The sequence below is a fragment of the Pygoscelis adeliae genome, unplaced genomic scaffold (assembly GCF_000699105.1).
Source record: "Pygoscelis adeliae isolate BGI_AS28 unplaced genomic scaffold, ASM69910v1 Scaffold10, whole genome shotgun sequence".
In the NCBI taxonomy this organism is placed as follows: domain Eukaryota; kingdom Metazoa; phylum Chordata; class Aves; order Sphenisciformes; family Spheniscidae; genus Pygoscelis; species Pygoscelis adeliae.
The window spans coordinates 3,939,724-3,959,127 of record NW_008824053.1 but is presented as its reverse complement, the minus strand read 5'-3'; the positions used below and the strand labels follow the sequence as shown (position 1 = coordinate 3,959,127).

At 39.7% G+C, this 19,404-nt stretch overlaps 1 protein-coding gene across 1 annotated transcript in view; it reads left to right on the top strand.

Annotated features, from left to right (window-relative positions):
• TECR (trans-2,3-enoyl-CoA reductase) overlaps window positions 1-19,124 on the top strand; it is a 20,186-nt gene extending 1,062 nt beyond the window's left edge. The window contains exons 2-13 of the mRNA XM_009333773.1: window positions 5,129-5,179; window positions 5,687-5,738; window positions 6,072-6,116; window positions 7,475-7,578; window positions 9,617-9,732; window positions 9,851-9,956; window positions 14,488-14,560; window positions 14,649-14,692; window positions 16,063-16,120; window positions 16,856-16,944; window positions 17,996-18,041; window positions 18,141-19,124. Of these exons, the coding sequence (XP_009332048.1) occupies window positions 5,129-5,179; window positions 5,687-5,738; window positions 6,072-6,116; window positions 7,475-7,578; window positions 9,617-9,732; window positions 9,851-9,956; window positions 14,488-14,560; window positions 14,649-14,692; window positions 16,063-16,120; window positions 16,856-16,944; window positions 17,996-18,041; window positions 18,141-18,268 (912 nt within the window). The 3' untranslated portion in view covers window positions 18,269-19,124. The remainder of the gene's footprint in view (window positions 1-5,128; window positions 5,180-5,686; window positions 5,739-6,071; window positions 6,117-7,474; window positions 7,579-9,616; window positions 9,733-9,850; window positions 9,957-14,487; window positions 14,561-14,648; window positions 14,693-16,062; window positions 16,121-16,855; window positions 16,945-17,995; window positions 18,042-18,140) is intronic.
• The last annotated feature ends 280 nt before the right edge of the window (window positions 19,125-19,404 follow it).

Sequence of the window (19,404 nt, the reverse complement as noted above, 5' to 3'; positions counted from 1 at the left end):
CTTGAAGCAGCCCAGAGAGATAGGAATTCAGGATTTCTCTTTGGTAGGAGACTGCCCTTTTCACTGGAATACACTCCTGTCCTCTCCTGCCTGTACTTTCTGGTCTCTTTTGAATCCTTTATTCCATGCTTGGCGGCCCAAGCCACCCAAGCCTTCTATGGCAGGAGTGGGGAATGGCAGAAGACAGTCGAAAGTAATTTTCCCACTTCCTGGCAGCGTGTCTAACCATTACGTATAAAGCATGAAGAACTAGATCATGTCCTTTGCTGGCAGTTTAGTTTCGTTCAGAAATAATCAAAATGCTGTGCATTGTGCTGTCCTTGGGATAAAGATGCTTAGTGGATGAAGGTCCTCGAGGATTTAGGTGCAAGCATGCCTAACTAACAAATCTGAAACAGGTGGAAGAAATAAAAAGGTACTGAGTTTCAGCACAGTTCAGACGGTGGTTCTCATCGGCTTGCACAGGAGCAGAACTTAGGAAGCTGAGGAGTAAGCACCTAATGTGTGTCTTGTGAACCTTTAAATGTTAGACATCTAAATTCTACGGAAGTAAAATTTAATTGTGTAAAACTTTTTGAGTATGGGTGTCAGTGTATCTCCTCTCTTTATACACAGTGAAATAATGTAGTAAGATTCTAGTCTCATGAAATATGAGCCATTTGCTTCAGAGAGGTAAGGCTTTACTTAATCGGACTACTTACAGAATAAGGTACAGCACTCCACAGGTAAGATGATGCAATTTCACTTTGTGGTTAAACGTTTGCCTTGGTTCTGCTTTGGGAATTGCTCACGCAGCGTGTGGCTAAGCTATGGAACTCCCCGCCTCAGGACACCCTGCATGCAGTTTACACAGGTTTAAAAGGCAAGTGGATCAACTAATTGAGGAAGAATCCATGAAAAGCTATCAGATACAAAGGCAGCACTTCTGGTGCAGGAAAATCGCAGTCTCTGTGTCTGTCTCCTCCCTCCCCCTCAATCACTACATTCTTGCCCTGTTTTATTACTTTTTCTGAGTCACCTGCTGCTGGCTGTATCAGAAAGAAAGATACCATTCTAGATGGATCCTTAGACTCATCCTCTGCCACAGTTTGTACATTCCTGTGCAAGGCAAATTTCAGACTGGAAAGTCACTTGTAGCAGCAGCAACAGCGCAAACGTAAGTTTTGAGTGTGAGTACACTTACAGCAATTTCCCTTTGACTTAACTCTATTGACTTCAAGAAAGTTATTCTTGATATGCCCTAGTGTGAGATCACACTAAGACATGCTTACTTCCTTCAGGAGCAACACAGTATACCAGAAAAGTCTAAGGAGATAGAGAAAATGACTAATTCCACAGGAAAAAAATAAAATGTTTAGAAAGATTTAATTAGGACTGTGGCAGCCACTGAACTTTTTTTAGTGTTAAATTCAAGGAACCTGAACCTGACTTATGTAAGCACTCTAATAGTTCAGGGGGAATTAATTCATTCTGCATTACTCTTTCTCAGGCTGGTTGGTTCCTAGACTGTAAAATAAGCAATTTTTTTTACTGAGTAATTTCAAAAGAAATCAATACAATATATGCCTATGTCAGTGCTCACAAAACCTCACTCAGCTATAGTTTACTGAATCTGCTGAGTACAAATTGCTGCAAATAAAACTTCCAAGATGCACAGACATGATAAGTGTGAGTATTTCCATAACATTTATCACATAATTTTCGAAGATCTGTTGATCCTTAAGCATTTGATATGGCTTTAAACTGCGGGAATTTGACCTACTATAATTTTGTAATCCTATTGAAGGGACACTGCATCTTAAAAATTGTTTTTTAAACACTGTTTGCTCAATTGTTCTTCCCCTATGAATAAACTTTTCCCCTTTTGCTTTCCTCTTTTGTTTTCTGAACAAAAGTTTAACAGTTGAATGTACTTTTTTCTGCTTATATCGTATACTGATTATTCTTTGCCCTCGACCTGTTCTAAACGACAATAATCAAGAAATTTTCTGGTTTTAAAGACACTATCGATCTTTAAACCTTATGCACTAGAACAAATTTGTCTTCTAAACATTGAAGATACAGATTTGTAGTCACTTATTAAAGAGTTTTAACATAGCTATCTTGCACAAATCTGCCTATGGATTAAGTTCTACCCAAAGTAGTTTTAGAGAAGCTGCAATTTACAATGCCTTTAAAAATTCACCAAATAAGTGGACTGTAAGTCATACTACACTAGTGCAAGCCAACAGTCAGTGTCCTATTGTGCTAAATGCTTTCAAAACACACAGAAATTAAAGTTCTCTGAGCCAAACAATTTATGTTTGAAAGGGATGATACCCATCAGTAAGTGCTCCAAGAACAGATTGCTGGGTATCTAAAAACTGTTGCCAACCAATACATTAACTGACTTGGTGCTGCGCCTGAAGACTGGAAACGCTGTGTTCAGTGCTACGTGGGTTCATGCGATTGGCCGTTATGTTCAGAAAAGATAACATTTCTTGCCTTGGATCAGGCTTTTCTGTCCCTTATGCAGGGAACATCTAAACACTGTTGTGTTTAGATGGGGGGATGTTCTGATACGGCTAAGAGGTGTGATAATTAGAGGAAGCAGTCATCTTGTTTTCACTCTCGTCGCACAACTTTCTATGGGCCGGAGTGGAACCTAAAACTGTGTTCCTACATCCGTCTTCCTGAAAAGGGAAAGAACGTTTGATATTTGCTTAGATCTCGAAAGTAACTGAAAGTAACTTAAATGTTTGACGTTCAGGAATGGGTGTCCAAAAAAAATACAGAAACACTGAATAATTTAGGTTGCAAGGGACTTCTGGAAGTCATGTAGTCCAACTCCTGCTCAAAGCAGATGCCTCTAGATCAAATGGCATTGGGTCTTGTCCAGTTCAGTTTTAAATACCTCCAAGAATGGAGATTCCATATCCTCTGTAGGCAACTTGTTCCGATGTTTGGCCAAGCTCACGGTGAAAAAATTTCCTTGTATCTGATTGGATTTTCCCATATTGCAACTGGTGTCCATTGCCTCTCACCATTATCACAGTGCACCTTCAAGAAGACTCTGGCTCCATCACCTTTATAGGCTCCCTTTAGGTATTTGAAGAAATGGGCCAGTACAGGCAGGTATGTCAGTTTGGCACTTCAGACATGCTGGAACCAAATAAGACTATAGGAGATCTTGGATGATTTGTTTGTTTGTTTTCCACACTGATTCCAAAGGTTCACAGAAGTACCTAAATTTCTGTACAGCCACTCCCGTGAAAACCACAGAGCAAAAGAAAATGCTCTGTAATTTTCAGTCTGACCTTACGCATAAAGAGAATAACCCAATTAAAAGAGCGTAGGCGGCAGAAAGATATCCAAACCACTCTGTAATTAGCCTGGAGACGATTTCTCTAATAGAGCCACTGAAGGCCATAGACTAAACCTGCCCCTGGGGCATTCTGATCCAATAAGTATATGCTGGGAGCGGGTATGGAACGGGAAGGAGACCGCTAAAGCTGTGGGCCCTGCTGCAGTCGGTAGGGCAGCCCAGTGGTATGCATTGACACAAGAGCTTTGAGATACACCAAAGGTTTCAATAACCCTTGTAGCACCTCGGCATCAGAAGGGACGAAAAGTGGTTTACAGCCCCCGCAGTACTTGTTCTGTGGACTGCAAGAGTCAGAATGCTGTATTTCAAGAACAGCCCTCTGGGAAGGGAATCCACTTCGTTTGCTTTCCCTTGGAGATGTCCCACAGACAGAAACATTAAAACTTGAAATTTGTGTTATTTCAAATATAAAAAATGAAGGGGAAACACACAATATCCCAATAATCTGTCACACGTTCGTTACGTATCACAAAGGAGGAAAAGTGCTTACCTCCCTCGATGTCCCACTTAGAGCTTACAATGCACAAGCAGGAAATACCACTGCATTAGCATTCCTTGTGGAGATCAGATTTGATACTTGTGGCTGGAGCTGAAGTGCTCCATTGCTGCACCAATAGAGAAAGAACAATGTGGGACAAGTAAAAGAAGGAAATAAGATACTTTAACCAAGTGATCTCTTCAAAGCAACCCTATTAGAAAGATACTGGACTGTGACTCCTATTTTTAGTAAGGAATCATATTTAAAGTCTAATGTTAATCTATCCTCTTGGCTAGTTAATACCAAACATAATTAATGCTGGATGTTTATTTTAAAAAAATAACAACAAACTTTTGGTACTAAGTAATGATAGTCCCAGTCATTTAGTCTGACAGATAAGCTTTGAACTTTCACTCTTAGCTATACCACAAAGTTCCATTATAAGGTGCTTGATGAGAAAAAATGAATTTAAAACACCATCACTGTATCTTAGGTTTTGCTAGCCTGCTGCAACTGGGCTTTAAAACATCTGGGGACTTTTCTGCTTGGCTGTTGATTAAAATCACAACCTTTTGCCGAAGTGCCATTTGATCACGGAAATAAACTGCTCTTTCCTTTTCAGAGCTGTAGCTAAACCACTGCTTGGAATATAAAATGCTAATATGTAGTTACTAGTACAGGTGATCTGAGAGGCAAGAGTAACACTGAATATTCCTATAACAACCTTTTAAGGATTTGTGAAGTCCAGATCTTCAGCTGCATCTGTTCATTATGTCCACCAATATTTTCCACTCTCTTTACAATTCAAATATTCTGGGAACTAAATCTTCAAGCTGTATGTACTCAGAATATTTGCTTACATGCATATATATGCATATTTAATTTTTTTCTCAAACTGTCTTTCTAGTTTTAAAATCATAACAGTTCTGTTCCTTAGTGACTCCTGTGAAATTTCTCTATCCCTTATTTGTTCCTTTTGCTCTAGCATAAGAAAATACCCCAGATCAGTGTGTTTTGATCAATAAGTTAGCTACTTCTGCTTCTGAGTATATCCAGGAAGACAATTTATTTGGCAAGAATATTGTTTTTTTGCAAGTTAAGTGCTTTGAGAACCTGGTTATGATTAAAGCTGTCTCTCGAGCAAATCAGAAATCTTTTTAACACAGTCCACAGGTCAGAGAAAAATGGTGTCTCCCTCTGAACAATGATTGTGAATTTGGGAACCAACTAAGAGTTTAGAGATTATTTAGTCAATAATTAGTAATTATCATTTTGTGTCCTACCAGGTGGAAATCCTTGATTGGAAGACAAAGAAACAGCTATGCTTCCTAGATAAGGTAAAACAAAAATCTGTTTAAAATGCTAGGAGACTATTTAAAAATTACTAACTTTTCTTACGTAAACGTAATGTTTGTGAAGGGTATTTCATCTCCTGATAGCCTTCCTTTGGCCACTGAAGAGGCAACAATTACGCACACTTCATACTGACTACAGAGTTCTTCAACGCTTTTCCAGAAGGAGCTTTTGGGCAAAGAGCACAATTTCAGCTGCCGTACTAAGATGGTGCCAGTTGTGCCTTACTCACCCATAAGCCATCAAACTGTCACTGCTGTTGTAGTAACTCTCCATCACTGCTAGAGAAGCTGCCTCTGAAACGGATGCCACAAATTGTCCTCCCTTTTTCCTGTAAGAAGTACTTTGAATCTTCCATACCAATCCTAGCCATCTGTAAGAAAGTTATACTGTTACATTGTTTGCGTCACTTTTCTACTTGTATAGTCTTACACCTAGCAGTTGTCTTTCAAAATATGCATCTTACACATACGATATTTTCTGTTGCCTAGGTGGAACCAAATGCCACAATTAGGGAGATCAGATTGATGTTCCATAAAGTATGTGAGTATAACTTTTGCAGCAGTTCACATCACATCAGAATATTCAGTATATAAAGAGGAGAAAATTACATAATTTGAAACATGTGATGTATACACGCACATAATGCTAAGTAACCTGCACATGAATGTGATCACAGTGAGATTACAGTACCATTTTTTTACACTATCCTGATACACCTTTGTATTTTTTCCGCTGCATAATTTCTCACAGCTATTCATGTTGAATAAATATTCCTAAAAATCTTTAACTAAATCTTATCTTGTTGTGTTGCATTCATTATAATAGTGGATGATCTAAACCAAACATATCACACAATTCTGTATGGTCTTACAGATCCTCGGTGGTATCCAGCAAGGCAGTCGATAAAACTTGATCCAAGTAAGTACTTGTGAGGACTAGAGTAACAAAGCTCTGAGCAGGGGCCTGGCGTAAAAGGTGTACTTTGCATGGGTATTAGCTCTTAAGGATGAGTTTCCAGCTACGTTAATTAGCACTATGAAGGCTGAAGAGAATCCAGAACAAATTTAATTCTTTGAAAGTATTGAACAGAGTTCCACCCATGTGCCTGGTGCTCGGTAATTAACTCAGGAGTCTGCACATGGTTCCAATGCACTTTCTAACTACTGAGCACTTTTGCTTTCAAGACAGGCAGCACAGATTCTAGATACTAATTTCCCTTAGCTGCAGCGAAATGATCTCCACAGTGTTGCTCAGATGGGAGTACTAAAAAGGGCTATGAGTTAGAGCTATCAATTCACATAATCCTCTGCTCTCAGGCAGGAATTACAGTTCTTGTGAGGTAAGCTAATGCAAAACACATTGCCATGAATGTAGGATTTGCTGACAAAGCTGATGCCAGCTGGCTGACTTCATTAATGCAGTTGTAGGTATTGCTACTAGAAGCCTCTTAGTACACGGCCTGGGTGCACAAAAGAAAGTCTAGCTGCCAAACTGTGTTAATTCATCTTAGCATTCAGTAGAAAACGTAGCACTTTCTTCTTTTGCTTCCATTAAGCATAATTTTATTTAAACAGTCCCTTAAAAGTATGCTGGTGAAGATTAGTTCACTGTGTAGAATCCGTCCACGGAAAACAGGCATATGAATATCTTATTTCCTTCTTCAAAGACCTACTTTGTCAGATTCCTCCATGGACTTATGTTGTGAGACTTGCCATGCGAAAATGCTGGCCTTCTGGAGATTCCCCCAAATCTAGGCATTAAAAGCTTGAGTACTAGCCCAAGTCCTGTGGAATCACCTCCTAGCTGGTTGGTTGGGAAAAAAGGAGGCAATGAAAACCTCTGTAGGAGAGCCTTCCAGCCTCAGCTTATCCTAGCTTCTGTTTGTCTGACGACGAGCAATGAGAAGAGGGGAAGAGAGAGGAGAGAGATGGAGGTGCAGCTGACTAGGAGGTCAGTGAACTATGTTAAAGGGCAGTGACCCATCAGCAAATTCCGCTGTAGCAGCGATGAAGCGAGTCTACTAGACTAGGCAGGCACGTAGGATTGAGAATTCTCCTAACTGTCTTGGTGTGAATAGCGGATCCAGGCTTACATGTGATTACAAGGATGAATCAAAATTAAGTATAAACATTCTTAGTTTGTTTATTGAGATTCCAATAAACCCACGTCACGTCAAAGAATCTCACAGATGATTGGTTAAAGCACAGTATAAAGCTAGTATGCTACCAAAGTTGACTTGAATTTCACTGAGATGTAATTACTTCTTTCCTTCTCAGAAGGAAAGTCCCTGAGGGATGAGGAAATCCTGCAGCACCTCCCTGTTGGCACAACTGCTACCTTATACTTTAAAGATTTAGGGCCACAGATAGGATGGACTACGGTGAGCTATGCTTCAAGTCTGAGCCATTTTAATGGCTATTTTTCCATAATTAATCCTCACATCACTTTTTGTCTCTCTCCAATATTTCTGCATGATGCCTGCTCTGATGGTGGATGCAGGCAATGAATCCTCATTGCTTCAGTTCATTTAATCAGGGAAAGCAGTAACAGAATATTCTGAATGCCTAGTTCCCTGGGAGAGCAGCAGTGGAAAACTTGCTGCAGGATAGGTTGGCTCTACTGAACTAAGGTGCAGGTTCTCAAATGGATTTAGACGTCTACTGCGAAATCACTAGGAACTAGGTGTCTAAATGCCTTTGAGGATGTGGTTCACAGGGCCTGCGTAACTCTCCTGACAAAGATCAGGATTATACTCCTACGAGTTTGTCCTGCAAAGAGGCACGTGAGCAACTTCACATGCAAAATGCATGAATGTAAGATCAGTTAGCTGTCTGCATGTGGCTGCATCCCGGGACGCTAGTGGCAGGCTGATGACAGCTGATAATTTCTGCAATATTGGTAGCCATCCACGAAGACCTTGCATGTTTACTGTCTTAGCTCAAATGCAAATCCTGTCACAACCCACTCGGCAGGCAACACAGCACTGCTGTTTATGCAGTGAGGTGGCCAATGACCCTGCCAGTTCTTCAGAAGGTCCACGATGCGCATGTTACACTAGTTCTAATGAAACAGCACAGCACAAAGGGAAAGGTACCCCGTAATTTAAAGGCACATTTACCATTTCTTTGCTATGAGATATTAATAAAATCTTGTGTTAATGACAAATAGCAAAGACAACATTCATAGGAGGTAAAATAAAAGAAGTCAAATGTTCTGCAAGATGTGAATCTTCACATCACTACTTTGGATGCAATGCTGATAAATCATCAGCTACTACGCAATCCAAAAAAACAGCAAGACAGGCAAAACTTCTAATGGCAATATAGACTCCAAGACACACATGCATTAATATATACCAAAATATCACAGTGCAGAGTAACACCAGACTTCTGCCATTCTACAATCTTTCCTTTACATTCTGCTCTCCGGGCCCTCCAAGCTACTTAATTCAAATGTAAGCCAAGAAATACTTCAGTCTTATCAAATAAAAAAGACAAACTTGTCATCTGTGATCAAATATGCTCTTCGCCAGAGAAAATGCTGATTGCTACAGAAGTCGATAACACAACTTTTCTGAGTGTCAAAATAACTCTAAATACATTAGAAAACAGCGGTTGGGTTTTTGTTTCTTTGTTTGTTTGTTTTTTGACAGAAGTACAATCAATTTCCCTTCTTTCTCCATAAATGAGGTATAGGCCTGCCTTCCTCACTTACAGAAGTGTGGAAAATTCAACTGTCAGTGTCTGGTCCAAAGTTAACTTCAATTTAAAGTGATGTTCCTAAGAAATACACACCTATCTGAAATGAAACCAAGTTAGATAATAGCCTCTTTGGTTTCCTCTCTTTTTTTTCCCCCCTTTTTTTTTCCCCCCTTTGTGTTCAGATTAAGGATTGTTTGAACATAGAACGAATTGATTGTTTCCCAGGACATCTGCTGTTCGTACAGATGGGGTCACCTGTGAACACTTACAAGCTGTGTTTTAAGTTTAAACAAAGTTCATTCATTAGAAACAAAGTTCCTCTTTTTCAAGATAAACTCTTCACCAAATTTCATTTTAACCCAAAGCAAAGCAACAGTTTTTGAGGGCAAGAGGAGGGTGAGAGCTGCGTAAATGTAACACGCATGCATATTTATCGTGATCTCTGGGCTGCCATGATTATCTTTTCACACCCATACTGTGTCAGCTGCACTGGCAATGGCTGTTTGTATGCAACTGAGGCAAATGCATTGCAAAACATTCACGTGCATGTCTACCACTTTCATACCCCAAGCCCAAACCTGCTATTCCCTCCCTGCCTCTCTAAGTGCCACCCTGGGTCAGTGGAGGTGTTTATCCCACTGCATTAGTTATCACAAAGAAACCAAAGCAAAACCATCATCTAATTCAGCTGTCTAATTATTTTCTCTCTTTTTGCAGGTATTTTTGATAGAATATACAGGTCCATTGTTCATCTATTTTCTGTTTTATTTCCGCATGCCTTTTGTCTATGGACTGGATGAGAGGTTTACATCAAGCCCGCATCCAGTAGTTAAGTAAGTCCGTTTGCAGGCTTGAGCAGTATTTCTTGTTAGCATTGTAGTCTTATTCCAAATGTCTTGCCACACTTGTTTTTTTAAGCACTCTTAAATGCTTTTGTCTTGCTGTTTCTAGCTTGGCATGTATCTGCCATTCTTTCCACTACATCAAAAGGTTGATTGAAACAGTATTTGTTCATCGGTTCTCCCATGGGACTATGCCACTGAGGAATATTGTGAAGGTAAATTGTGTCAGAATCTATCCATAGCCCCCCTTACAAATCCAACCTAGCCGACCTATGCTCTGCCTCTGCAGAACACATTTTTTGGTGTGGCTTTTTGTAGAATGCACAGCAAATCTCACCCATAAATCTGTAGTTCTTTGAAAAGACTTCTTAATGTCACTGTTGTATAATGTTGCCATACTGCTATTCATGTTACAGTATTCTCATTGCTCGTGTAGAATTTTAAACCTTCGGGGTACCCTTCCTTTTCACTCAGCTAGCTCCTGGGGCGTGAAGGTTTTAGTCAAAATATTAATTTTTAAGGTAGCACAGGCAGGCACAATATTGGGAGGGTTGCTTTTTTTTAAAAAAAAAAATCTACTTTTTGTAACAGTCATTTTACATCTTCTTTGCCCTTAACACTCTCTTTGCTGTTAAGCAACTGTTAATTTACCTTTGATCCAGCGTAAAGCAGCTTGGTTGTTCTGCATTTTCTTCTCCCGCAGGAGCACTCCCTAATGTTGCCAGTGCTGCTGCGGCATAGGGCAGCAGTTGAGATGTGGACCCCCTGTTTCCTAGATGTCTGGGAAGTAGTACAGCAGACTGCATGGTTATGCACGGGCTGTAGTTGCGTTACGAATGTTTGCAACAGAGTACACACTGGTATTCAAAAATACGCTTTATACTCAGGAAGGCAGAAGATTATCATCTACAACTGGAAAAGCATATAGTATAGTATCAGCATTTGGGTATTTAATGTTTGGTATTTAGACAGACCCTTTGAATTTGGATTATGGCAGTGATACTCCCAGCAGCTGAAGCTCTACCTTGTGGCTAACTCCTTACAGCTGTGCAGCGGCTCTGGTAGTTCTGGTGGTAGCTTCATGCTTTCTAAATGGAAGAAGGGTCTGTAGTTGAGCAGTGGCCCTCAGAAAGAATCCTCCCTAGCAATTTACTGTGTTTTCTGCAGCGGAATAGTGCAGGGGTTGTTAAATGGCTAGCAGATCTCTTAAAGACTTGTTCTTGACACAACAGGAGCTAATGCATGATAAACAGCAGATAGATGAGCAACTTTACCTTGAATAAGAATCGGTACAGTGTGATAAATCTTCATTTTCTCACTGCCATCTCTGACAACTACTCATTCCTTTCAGACCAGTTCAGCTGTTGCCAAAATTGGCATTTGTACCAGCCATTCTGGTCACTTCAACTTTTCCACCTTCTCAGGTTGGTGGTACTTGCTTTCACCTGTAAAGTTGCTCACAGTTCTTCTTCTACTTGCTTAGCAGTGCTTGGGTTTGATTTGCTTTTACAATTTCGTTGACTTTGGTGGTGTTACTCCAAAATTGTGCCAGTGAGAAAAATATCACAGCCTCTTCCCTTTTTTCTCTCACATACAGATGGTAGACAAAGCTTCTTACTTCAAGTGTTTGATCACGCACATAGCAGATATAGATAGCTTATTTCCTAAGCGCAATGGAAAGCTACCTTTAACAAGAGACACTTCAGTCTCGATAAGCAGAGATCTGAGACAGGCATTGATGAGATTTGTGATTTTCATCCTTTGTTTACCAAATGAAAATAGGAATAAATGATGCCGTAAAATGCTGCAGGGCTTCAACAAAAGCAGTTCATGCTAGATACTAACATAGTATAATTCTTTCCAAGATATGTGATTTTTCTAGGCAATGGAAAGGTAGAATATTTGGTTTATCTGGACTTAGTAAACAACTGGCTCAGGGTGAATAAGATAGGGATTAATACAAAAATTGTGTGGTGATAAAGGAACTAACTAAAGGAAAGATGATCGTGGTTGTGCCAGAAAAGGATCTGTCAGACCTTTAATAACAGGGAGGTACCAGTGGAATTCCACAAAGATTAGTCTTATGACTGGTATTACTGAACATTTTTGCGGGTAAAAAGAAGGGATATTGTCGCTTTCTATAAAAACATCTGGAGGAAAGAAAACACTAGAGCTAAAGAAATACCATTTAAACCAGAAGACGATGTAACAAGACAAACAGAAGGGTACATGCTGGTCATGAATAAACATAGGCAGGGCATTAAGAAATAGGTTTGATCATCATAGGGATCATCCATTGGAGCAGAGAAGACAAAAATCCTAACCGTAACTTTGTAAACTTAGGAATAATTTATTTATGGGATTCCTGCAATACCTGAACTTGATCCACAAAATCTTTTTAGAAGAGATTGTTGTAAAGCTTTATTATTCACCTGGAATATGAAAGATTCACAGAAACAATTTCTTTCTTTCAAGTGAGTTTATGAAGTCTGTGTGTCCTCTGCTGTTCCTATCTGAACCTCACTGGAGGCTTTTGTATGAGCAATAAGGCTTCCAGTGGCAGCTGGACATTTGTAGTGTCACTGCTGAGGACCTTAGCAGTGGCAGACTCCACTCATCTGAAAGCTCCTTTTCTTATAACTGAGGAATACTCTTGCAGCAAATCATGTTCTTTGGATGAATAGTACTTGTTCAGTTTAATTACAGCATGTATTGTTGGGAGCTGAGCCATGATTATTTAATTTCACTTTACTGAAATCCACTGCCGTATGATCCATCCTGTGCCAAGCCCCAAAGTTAGGGAAGGGTTTTTCATAAGATGCCATTCTAAGGTTACAAGAAACTGTTTCGACCTAAGTTTGTACAGCAGTTAGTAAATTGTAGGTGATGGTGGAAGAAGCTGGTGTTAGGGAGGAAGCAGTAGTTTATGGATAGGACCCTAACTAGATTGTTCCTCACTCGAGTCTTTCTTCTGGCTCTGCTGCTTTTCCTGGGGAAAAGGGAAGTCGTCACAGGGAAGTTACTTAATCTCTCTGCCTTTTTGTCCCATCTGACCTGTAATTATTGGTTATTAATTTGCTCTTTCTCATCAGTTATCTATTAATATATGATCTCAGAGCAAGGACATACTGTGTGCTTGTATTACAGCATACCCAATAGGGTGTCCATTTTGTCTGAGGTCTCTGGTCACTTCAGTGGTTCAATTAACTCTGAAAAGAAAGCAGAAATGCAACAGAATGTTTGATACAACTGCTTGCAGCAGATGGGGGGGCTTACCTTTCGCCAGCATTTTCAGAAAAACACACCATTGGGCACTGCAGTCAGCTAGTGTGGGTTGCAGATGCTGAGGTAATCACTTTTGGGGGTATTATTGCTAGAAATGCAGTTCTGGTATATATAGGGGAAAAAGGCTGCAAAATTCAAAGTAAAAAAAAAAAGTTAAACCAGTCAGGACAGGAAAGAATGCAGCCTTGGATAAGAATTTTGGCTGCATGAGCAGGAACGGAAAGCTGTGAAGGAAAAAGCAGAAAGACCTAGAAATGTCTAAGGTACGTGAACCTGGTGGAAGGCCAAGAAAAAAGCATCACCAGAAAGAGTAAGAAGATCAGTGTTTTACTCAAGAATGAAAATAGGAGGGAAGGAAAGATAAGGGGAAGGAAAAGAACAGGAGAAGTAGTGAAAGGAAGATAAAGAGCTCAGTTTTGGTCTTGCTGAAGTCCAGGTGATAACCAAACATGCCCTAAGACATTAAAAACTGAGGCACTAGGTTTGATAAAGGAAGAAATCTCAACTGATGAGAGGCAAGTTTATGAGTTGTCAACAAGGGTTGAAGTCTGTCTGCAAGAGAATGGCACCTGGAGGTGAGAGCATAGAGGAAGAAGAGGAATGGGCCAAGAAAGAGCCTCTCTCCTACCTACAGGTATATAAGGAGGGAAAAGATAACCTGTCACCAAGATACAGAAGCAGCAATGAGTGTCAGAAGAAAAACCACAAGAAAAACCGCAAGAGGCAGGGCCAGGAAAACCAAACAAGAGGTAGAGGTTGTCATTGTAAGTAGGTTTTTTTCATGGATGAAGCCTGTGAAACAAGCTCTGAGATTGGTCAGGAAGGAGTCAGTACAGCCGTTAGTGACAGCTGCGTTACTGGAATTTAGAGGATGGAAGCTGGATCACAGAAAGCCAAGGAGAGCAGCAGAAGGGACAAACTAAAGATACCGCAGTGAACGGGCAGAGGAAAGCGTCAGGCATGATGACTTTAGGTAGGAGAAGTTAAAGCGTGGGAAAGAAAGAAAACTGATGGGGTGAAGGAGAAGAGGAAGGGCAAGAGATTGGGCAACACAAAGTAATAAGCAGGGAAGAGAGCACAGTGCCTAAATCTGGTTTTACAAAGTCTCAGGGGTTAGCAAAACAAGTCTCTCTTTAACATACAGTCTGTACAGCACTTCATCTTTGGCCAAATGGCTTGCCAGACAAGATAAATTTGTTTTCAATAGTACGGTCATACTTTCTAAAACTGTTTATAAACTTAAAGCATGTTTGAGAAGAAATCTTACTCTATGAGTATATATACTTCCTTCCTGTTATTTCCTATTGTCTGTTCCCACCTTACCACACTTAGTATTGTCATTTTTTGTTGTATTATCAGCAACTTGAAGGATCAGCCCAATTCAGTGTTATCAGCAGTCCTTGCAGTGAATACTGGCCTACAGGATTGTACTAAAACAAAGAAAAATTCCCTGTTTTTCAGAACTGCTTGTATTACTGGGGATTTGCAGCTTGGCTTGCTTATTACATCAATCATCCCCTTTACACTCCTCCTTGTAAGTAGCAAAATAACCTTCAATACGATTTAAGTACTTATGTGTTTGCATATTAGTACTAATCACGTCAACTTTTTTTTTTTTATAGCTTATGGGAAAAAACAGATAAATTTTGCTGTGATCATGTTTCTGGTAGGTTTGTTGCTCTTTTTATAAAATGCTAAAACATGTTGCTTTATTTCTTACGTTGTATAAGTGGAGGAGCAAGTAGAATAAGCAGATACTTAAAACTTGAACACGTGGGACATACTACTAAAGATGACCACTTGCATGCAGAACGGATAAATCTGTCAGTTTTTAATGTGATCTTGTACACAAAGGAAGGTTTTGATTCAGTATCCATTCTGAGACTGGGATGATCTCTCATAATCTTTAAAAGAATCCTGGAACTACCAGTTTGTGTTTAAAAGCCAGTGAGTTTGTTTTGTGAACTGTTTATTGACCGTTAAGAATCACAACAGATCATAAAACTCAGAAACCGGCCAACTAAGAAAGCATGTTGCTGATAATTTCCAGGGATAGAGGTTCATTTTGCTGGGCTTCAGAGATTTTTTACAGCTTTCCTTATGAAGCAAAATTCTTAAGTCACTGGCTGTTCATTCTCACAGTTCCTAGGAACATTTCATACATGCAGAAGCAACATTAGTGTGGCCAACAAAGATGTACCCATTTTTCCTATGTGTGTGTAACTTGTTTAGAACATCAGCTGTTCAGTTGCTTTGAGAAACTAATCATCAGTGACTGCAGGATCTCAAAGCAGCTTCCCAGTATGAAAATTCTGTGAGTTCATAATCTATTCCCATTTTATAGAGAGGCTACATAACTGAAAGCACAGAGCTGGGAATAAAACTCAGGAGCTCTGACCACCAGTCATTTGCTTTAATAGTTATGCTTTGCAGACACTGGAGACTGTCCATAATCATATCAATGAGTCATTTCAATACACTTTCTGCATAATTGATTGGGGAAGCATTATTTAAAACCAGTGGAGGAAGCTGGGTCAATTATATTTCATGATTCATATCAATTATACCCTAGAGAAGAAAACTTACTTAGAGTCCAACCCATATCTTCCTTGGGATTTTAATAACTTTTGAGAAACCAAAACTATCCAAATCAATTTTGGGGTGTTTTTAAAGACATAAGAATAACCAAAAGATAAAGCAAGTATCTCCTGGATTTACTTTTATCCCCTTTGGTTTATTGCCTTTAAATCTCATGGGGATTATATAAGTAGTAAATTTGATCTTTCGGACACTGAATCCACATTTGCTGGCAAATATCATAAATACATAACACAGTATAATATGGACTCATGTTTGAACAAAGACATTCCGTCCTCCTGTCAGACAGCAATCTTAGTTAAGGATATTTATTATGTTTATAATAGATTCTCCTCCCCCCCCCCTTTTTTTCTTTAAAGTACCCCAGGAAGTAACGAAAGGAAGAAGAGTAAATAGAAGGGAAGCACATTTTTAATTCTATCGTGCTTTTTCTTGCAGCTGTGTGAAGCTGGAAATTTTTCCATTCACGTTGCACTCAGTGACCTCCGGCGAAATGGTAAAAATTGCATTATCATATTTGACTTTTGCGCAGCCATTCAGTACTTCTACAGTTACTCTACCTCATGAAAGACCTGATCCTGGAGGGCGTTGATACCCACCAGCTGACTGCTGTGGGAGCGCGCAGGTTGCTCAGTACTGTAAAGATTGGATTCTAGGGGAGATCAGACAGTGCAAGGAATCCAACACCAGACTGTTAAAACGTGCTTCTTATCTTACTGTAATTTTTATTGGTTAGGGCCAGGTTGTGTTGGGGGGAGCAGTTATATTAGTTACTGGTAGTGCAAAAAGAAACAGTGCTCATATAAGCTATGCTTTGGTGAGCAAGGGAAAGTAATTTCACTGGCTTCTACAGGGGGCACCAAGATCTCTGTGCAGGCCAGAGATCCTTGGGCATGAGCCAAACATCTTACAGCTATCAACTATGACTGCTAAAATCCCATTCTGTGACAATCTGACAAAACCTTTAGCTTCTAAATCTAAAACTTGAGGTACCTCCTCTTACAGGAGTGACTGTGATCAAAGGCATATGTAGATGACTTTCTAATGCCCAGAACATTTCCTCACAGTTATCCTATTCCTTCTTGTGGGTCCAGAGGACATCCTGTTTTCCCACATCCTGCTTGTCCCTCTGACAGTGATCAGACACAGGAGTAGGCAGATTCGGGTTGTCTTTAAGGAAACAATGTACTTAGGAGTGTGAATATTTTGTGATTTGTTTTCTAATCTATAGGATCCAAAATCCGTAAGATCCCATATCCAACAAAGAATCCTTTCACATGGCTGTTTTTCTTTGTATCTTGCCCTAACTATACATATGAGGTATGTATTTTCAAACAAGAAGTTAAGATTTTTAGTTTTGCTGAATATATTTTCATTTCTTTTCGAATGTTAAACATGGAAGAAACCTCTGAAACAGTTCAGCTCAATACATTTCCCCTCCTCCCCTAAACCCCACGAAATCAGATTGCAGACAGGAACTTGGCTGTTCTTCCTCTCCTCCCTTGAGGCAGTACTTACGGGGCTAACCTTGAACAGCCAGCCCAGACCCTGGGCCTATGCTTCAGCGTGGCTGCTAGACAAGACAAAGATACACTTTAAAGCAGTGCAGATTTTGCAGACAGGAACAGGGAGATTGCCACTGAATGTGTGTTGCAACGAGGGGATGGGGGCATCTGGTGGATTTACAATATAAGAGAGCCCAGGAGTATCACAGTACGCAGGAAGATAGTGGGCAGACGAAGAGAAGATATTGTAGTAGGAAAAAATGGGGAAACAGACGAATAGAAGATATCGTGGTAGAGAAAATAGGAAATAGGCCCAGGTCGTCTTCCCCATTTTCTTAAGTTATACAGTTGCTTGTGTTGCTGGTGACTGCTTTAGAAGCTTGAATCAGTTTATCGCTTCATATTCCTTAATCAGGAGCCAAACTCCTGACTCAGTTCAAAAGCAGTTAAAACCAGTGCAACTGCGTAAAATTCACTCTTGCACAGAAGGACAGCATCAGGTTTAACTTCAGTGGAGATTAACAGCTGTTAATGAGAACAGCATTCCACCTCAGAATATAGAAGGTTACCATTCCTAGCATTGATGGAGGTGTGACAGATACAAATTAGGCAGAGAAACGGAAAGGACACTGTTGCAATGCTTAAAATTTTTGTCATGATAATAGCTATGGAAGCAAACACAAAGGCTTTGTTTGTGATAAGGCACTGTTCACCTTTTTGGCTAAAGGTTATTAACACTAGAAATTGATCTGGCTGACCTTGGCTTTTTTATTTACCTATACTAGGACAAGGTTGTTTTTGATCAATAGAGACATAAATGCAAATGCTGTCACCAGAAATATTTTAAATTTCCTTGGCCAAAACAGGTGGGGACCTGGATCAGTTTCACTATCATGACTCAGTGTGTTCCAGGTGAGTAACATTTTGGTACTTCACCCTGAAGTGATGTCAGCAACAAGAGTGTGTTTTTAATCTGATAATGAAACGTATCTTTTCCTCCCTTCTTTCCAGTGGGGCTGTTCACCTTGCTTTGCTTCATTCAGATGACAATCTGGGCAAAGGATAAACACTGCACCTACCTACGAGAATTCAAGGATTATCCAAGTCTTCGAATGCCAATTATTCCTTTTTTGTTGTAAGAAAAAAGGTTTAATGTGAATATTGCACGGAACTTCAAGAAGAAAAAGCTCATAAACCTCCTGCCAAATAAGTGAATTAATTTAAAGGATTTCGGTGCATGTTGAATCCCCACTGCTGAGGGAAATTGTATGCACTTGAAAGCTACACTTCCTTACATTCAACAATTCTCAGCTCAGAAGCACCTTCAAAAAATAAGGCTTCATTGCACAGCTGGTAGTCAAAGCCCCTACAGTTCACTGTAACCTGATTGACTTAGATTTTCCTGTACTAGTCTATTTAGATTGATGGATCAGAGATACTGAGAAGTCTGTGCTGAAAAGCAGCTCCAAATTTAGCAGTGGCATTCTGTAAGACATAAGTAGATTGGAACGAGGACATACCAGCTAACAACTAGAGAGCTCAGCTCAGCCAGCACGGCCAGCTGGCCTGAAGACAGTTGCATGATCTGCCTTGTTTGACTTGAAGAAGAGAGTGTGTTGCCTGGAGGCAGGTGCTTTGTAACAAATAACATTACCAAAGAATATGAATGGTTCCTGGAATAAAGAAACAGGCAATATCTCAAATACATGATTTGGGTCTAACCCCTAATTTGCCAAAAGAATCTGAAGAAAGAAGTATTTGTAGTATTTGTGGATGTAAACATCCTGCGTTGTTGGGGGTTTTTTGTTTGTTTGTTTTTGGTCTTCTTCATTGGTAAATTGCATACTAGTAAATAAGGTTCAGGAGATCTGATCTATGCTATATCTGTGATATTTGGCCTGTTTTCATATAACAAGTCCTTATGATACTAAAGGACCTTTTACATAGCATTTTGTGTAGCATTCTCCAAATAATTTTTAATACACTTTGTAAATACATGAAGTGAGTGCTAGTCCTCAGAACGCTAGCTCCCTTCCTATTTTCAGAGCCAGGGAGAAAAATCAGCTACATTTTGGACTTCCTGTGTTTTCTTTTTCACAAGATGTTCAGTGGGACTTAGTTGGGTTTTGTGCAAATCTAGTAAAAAAGGACTATTGCAATCTATCTGAACGACATTTTAAAGAAGCTATTTTAGAATATGAAGAGAATACGTAGATACTGTTTTGTTTCATGATTAATTTATTTATCTATAATGGATGTATAGAAAGGTTTTTGC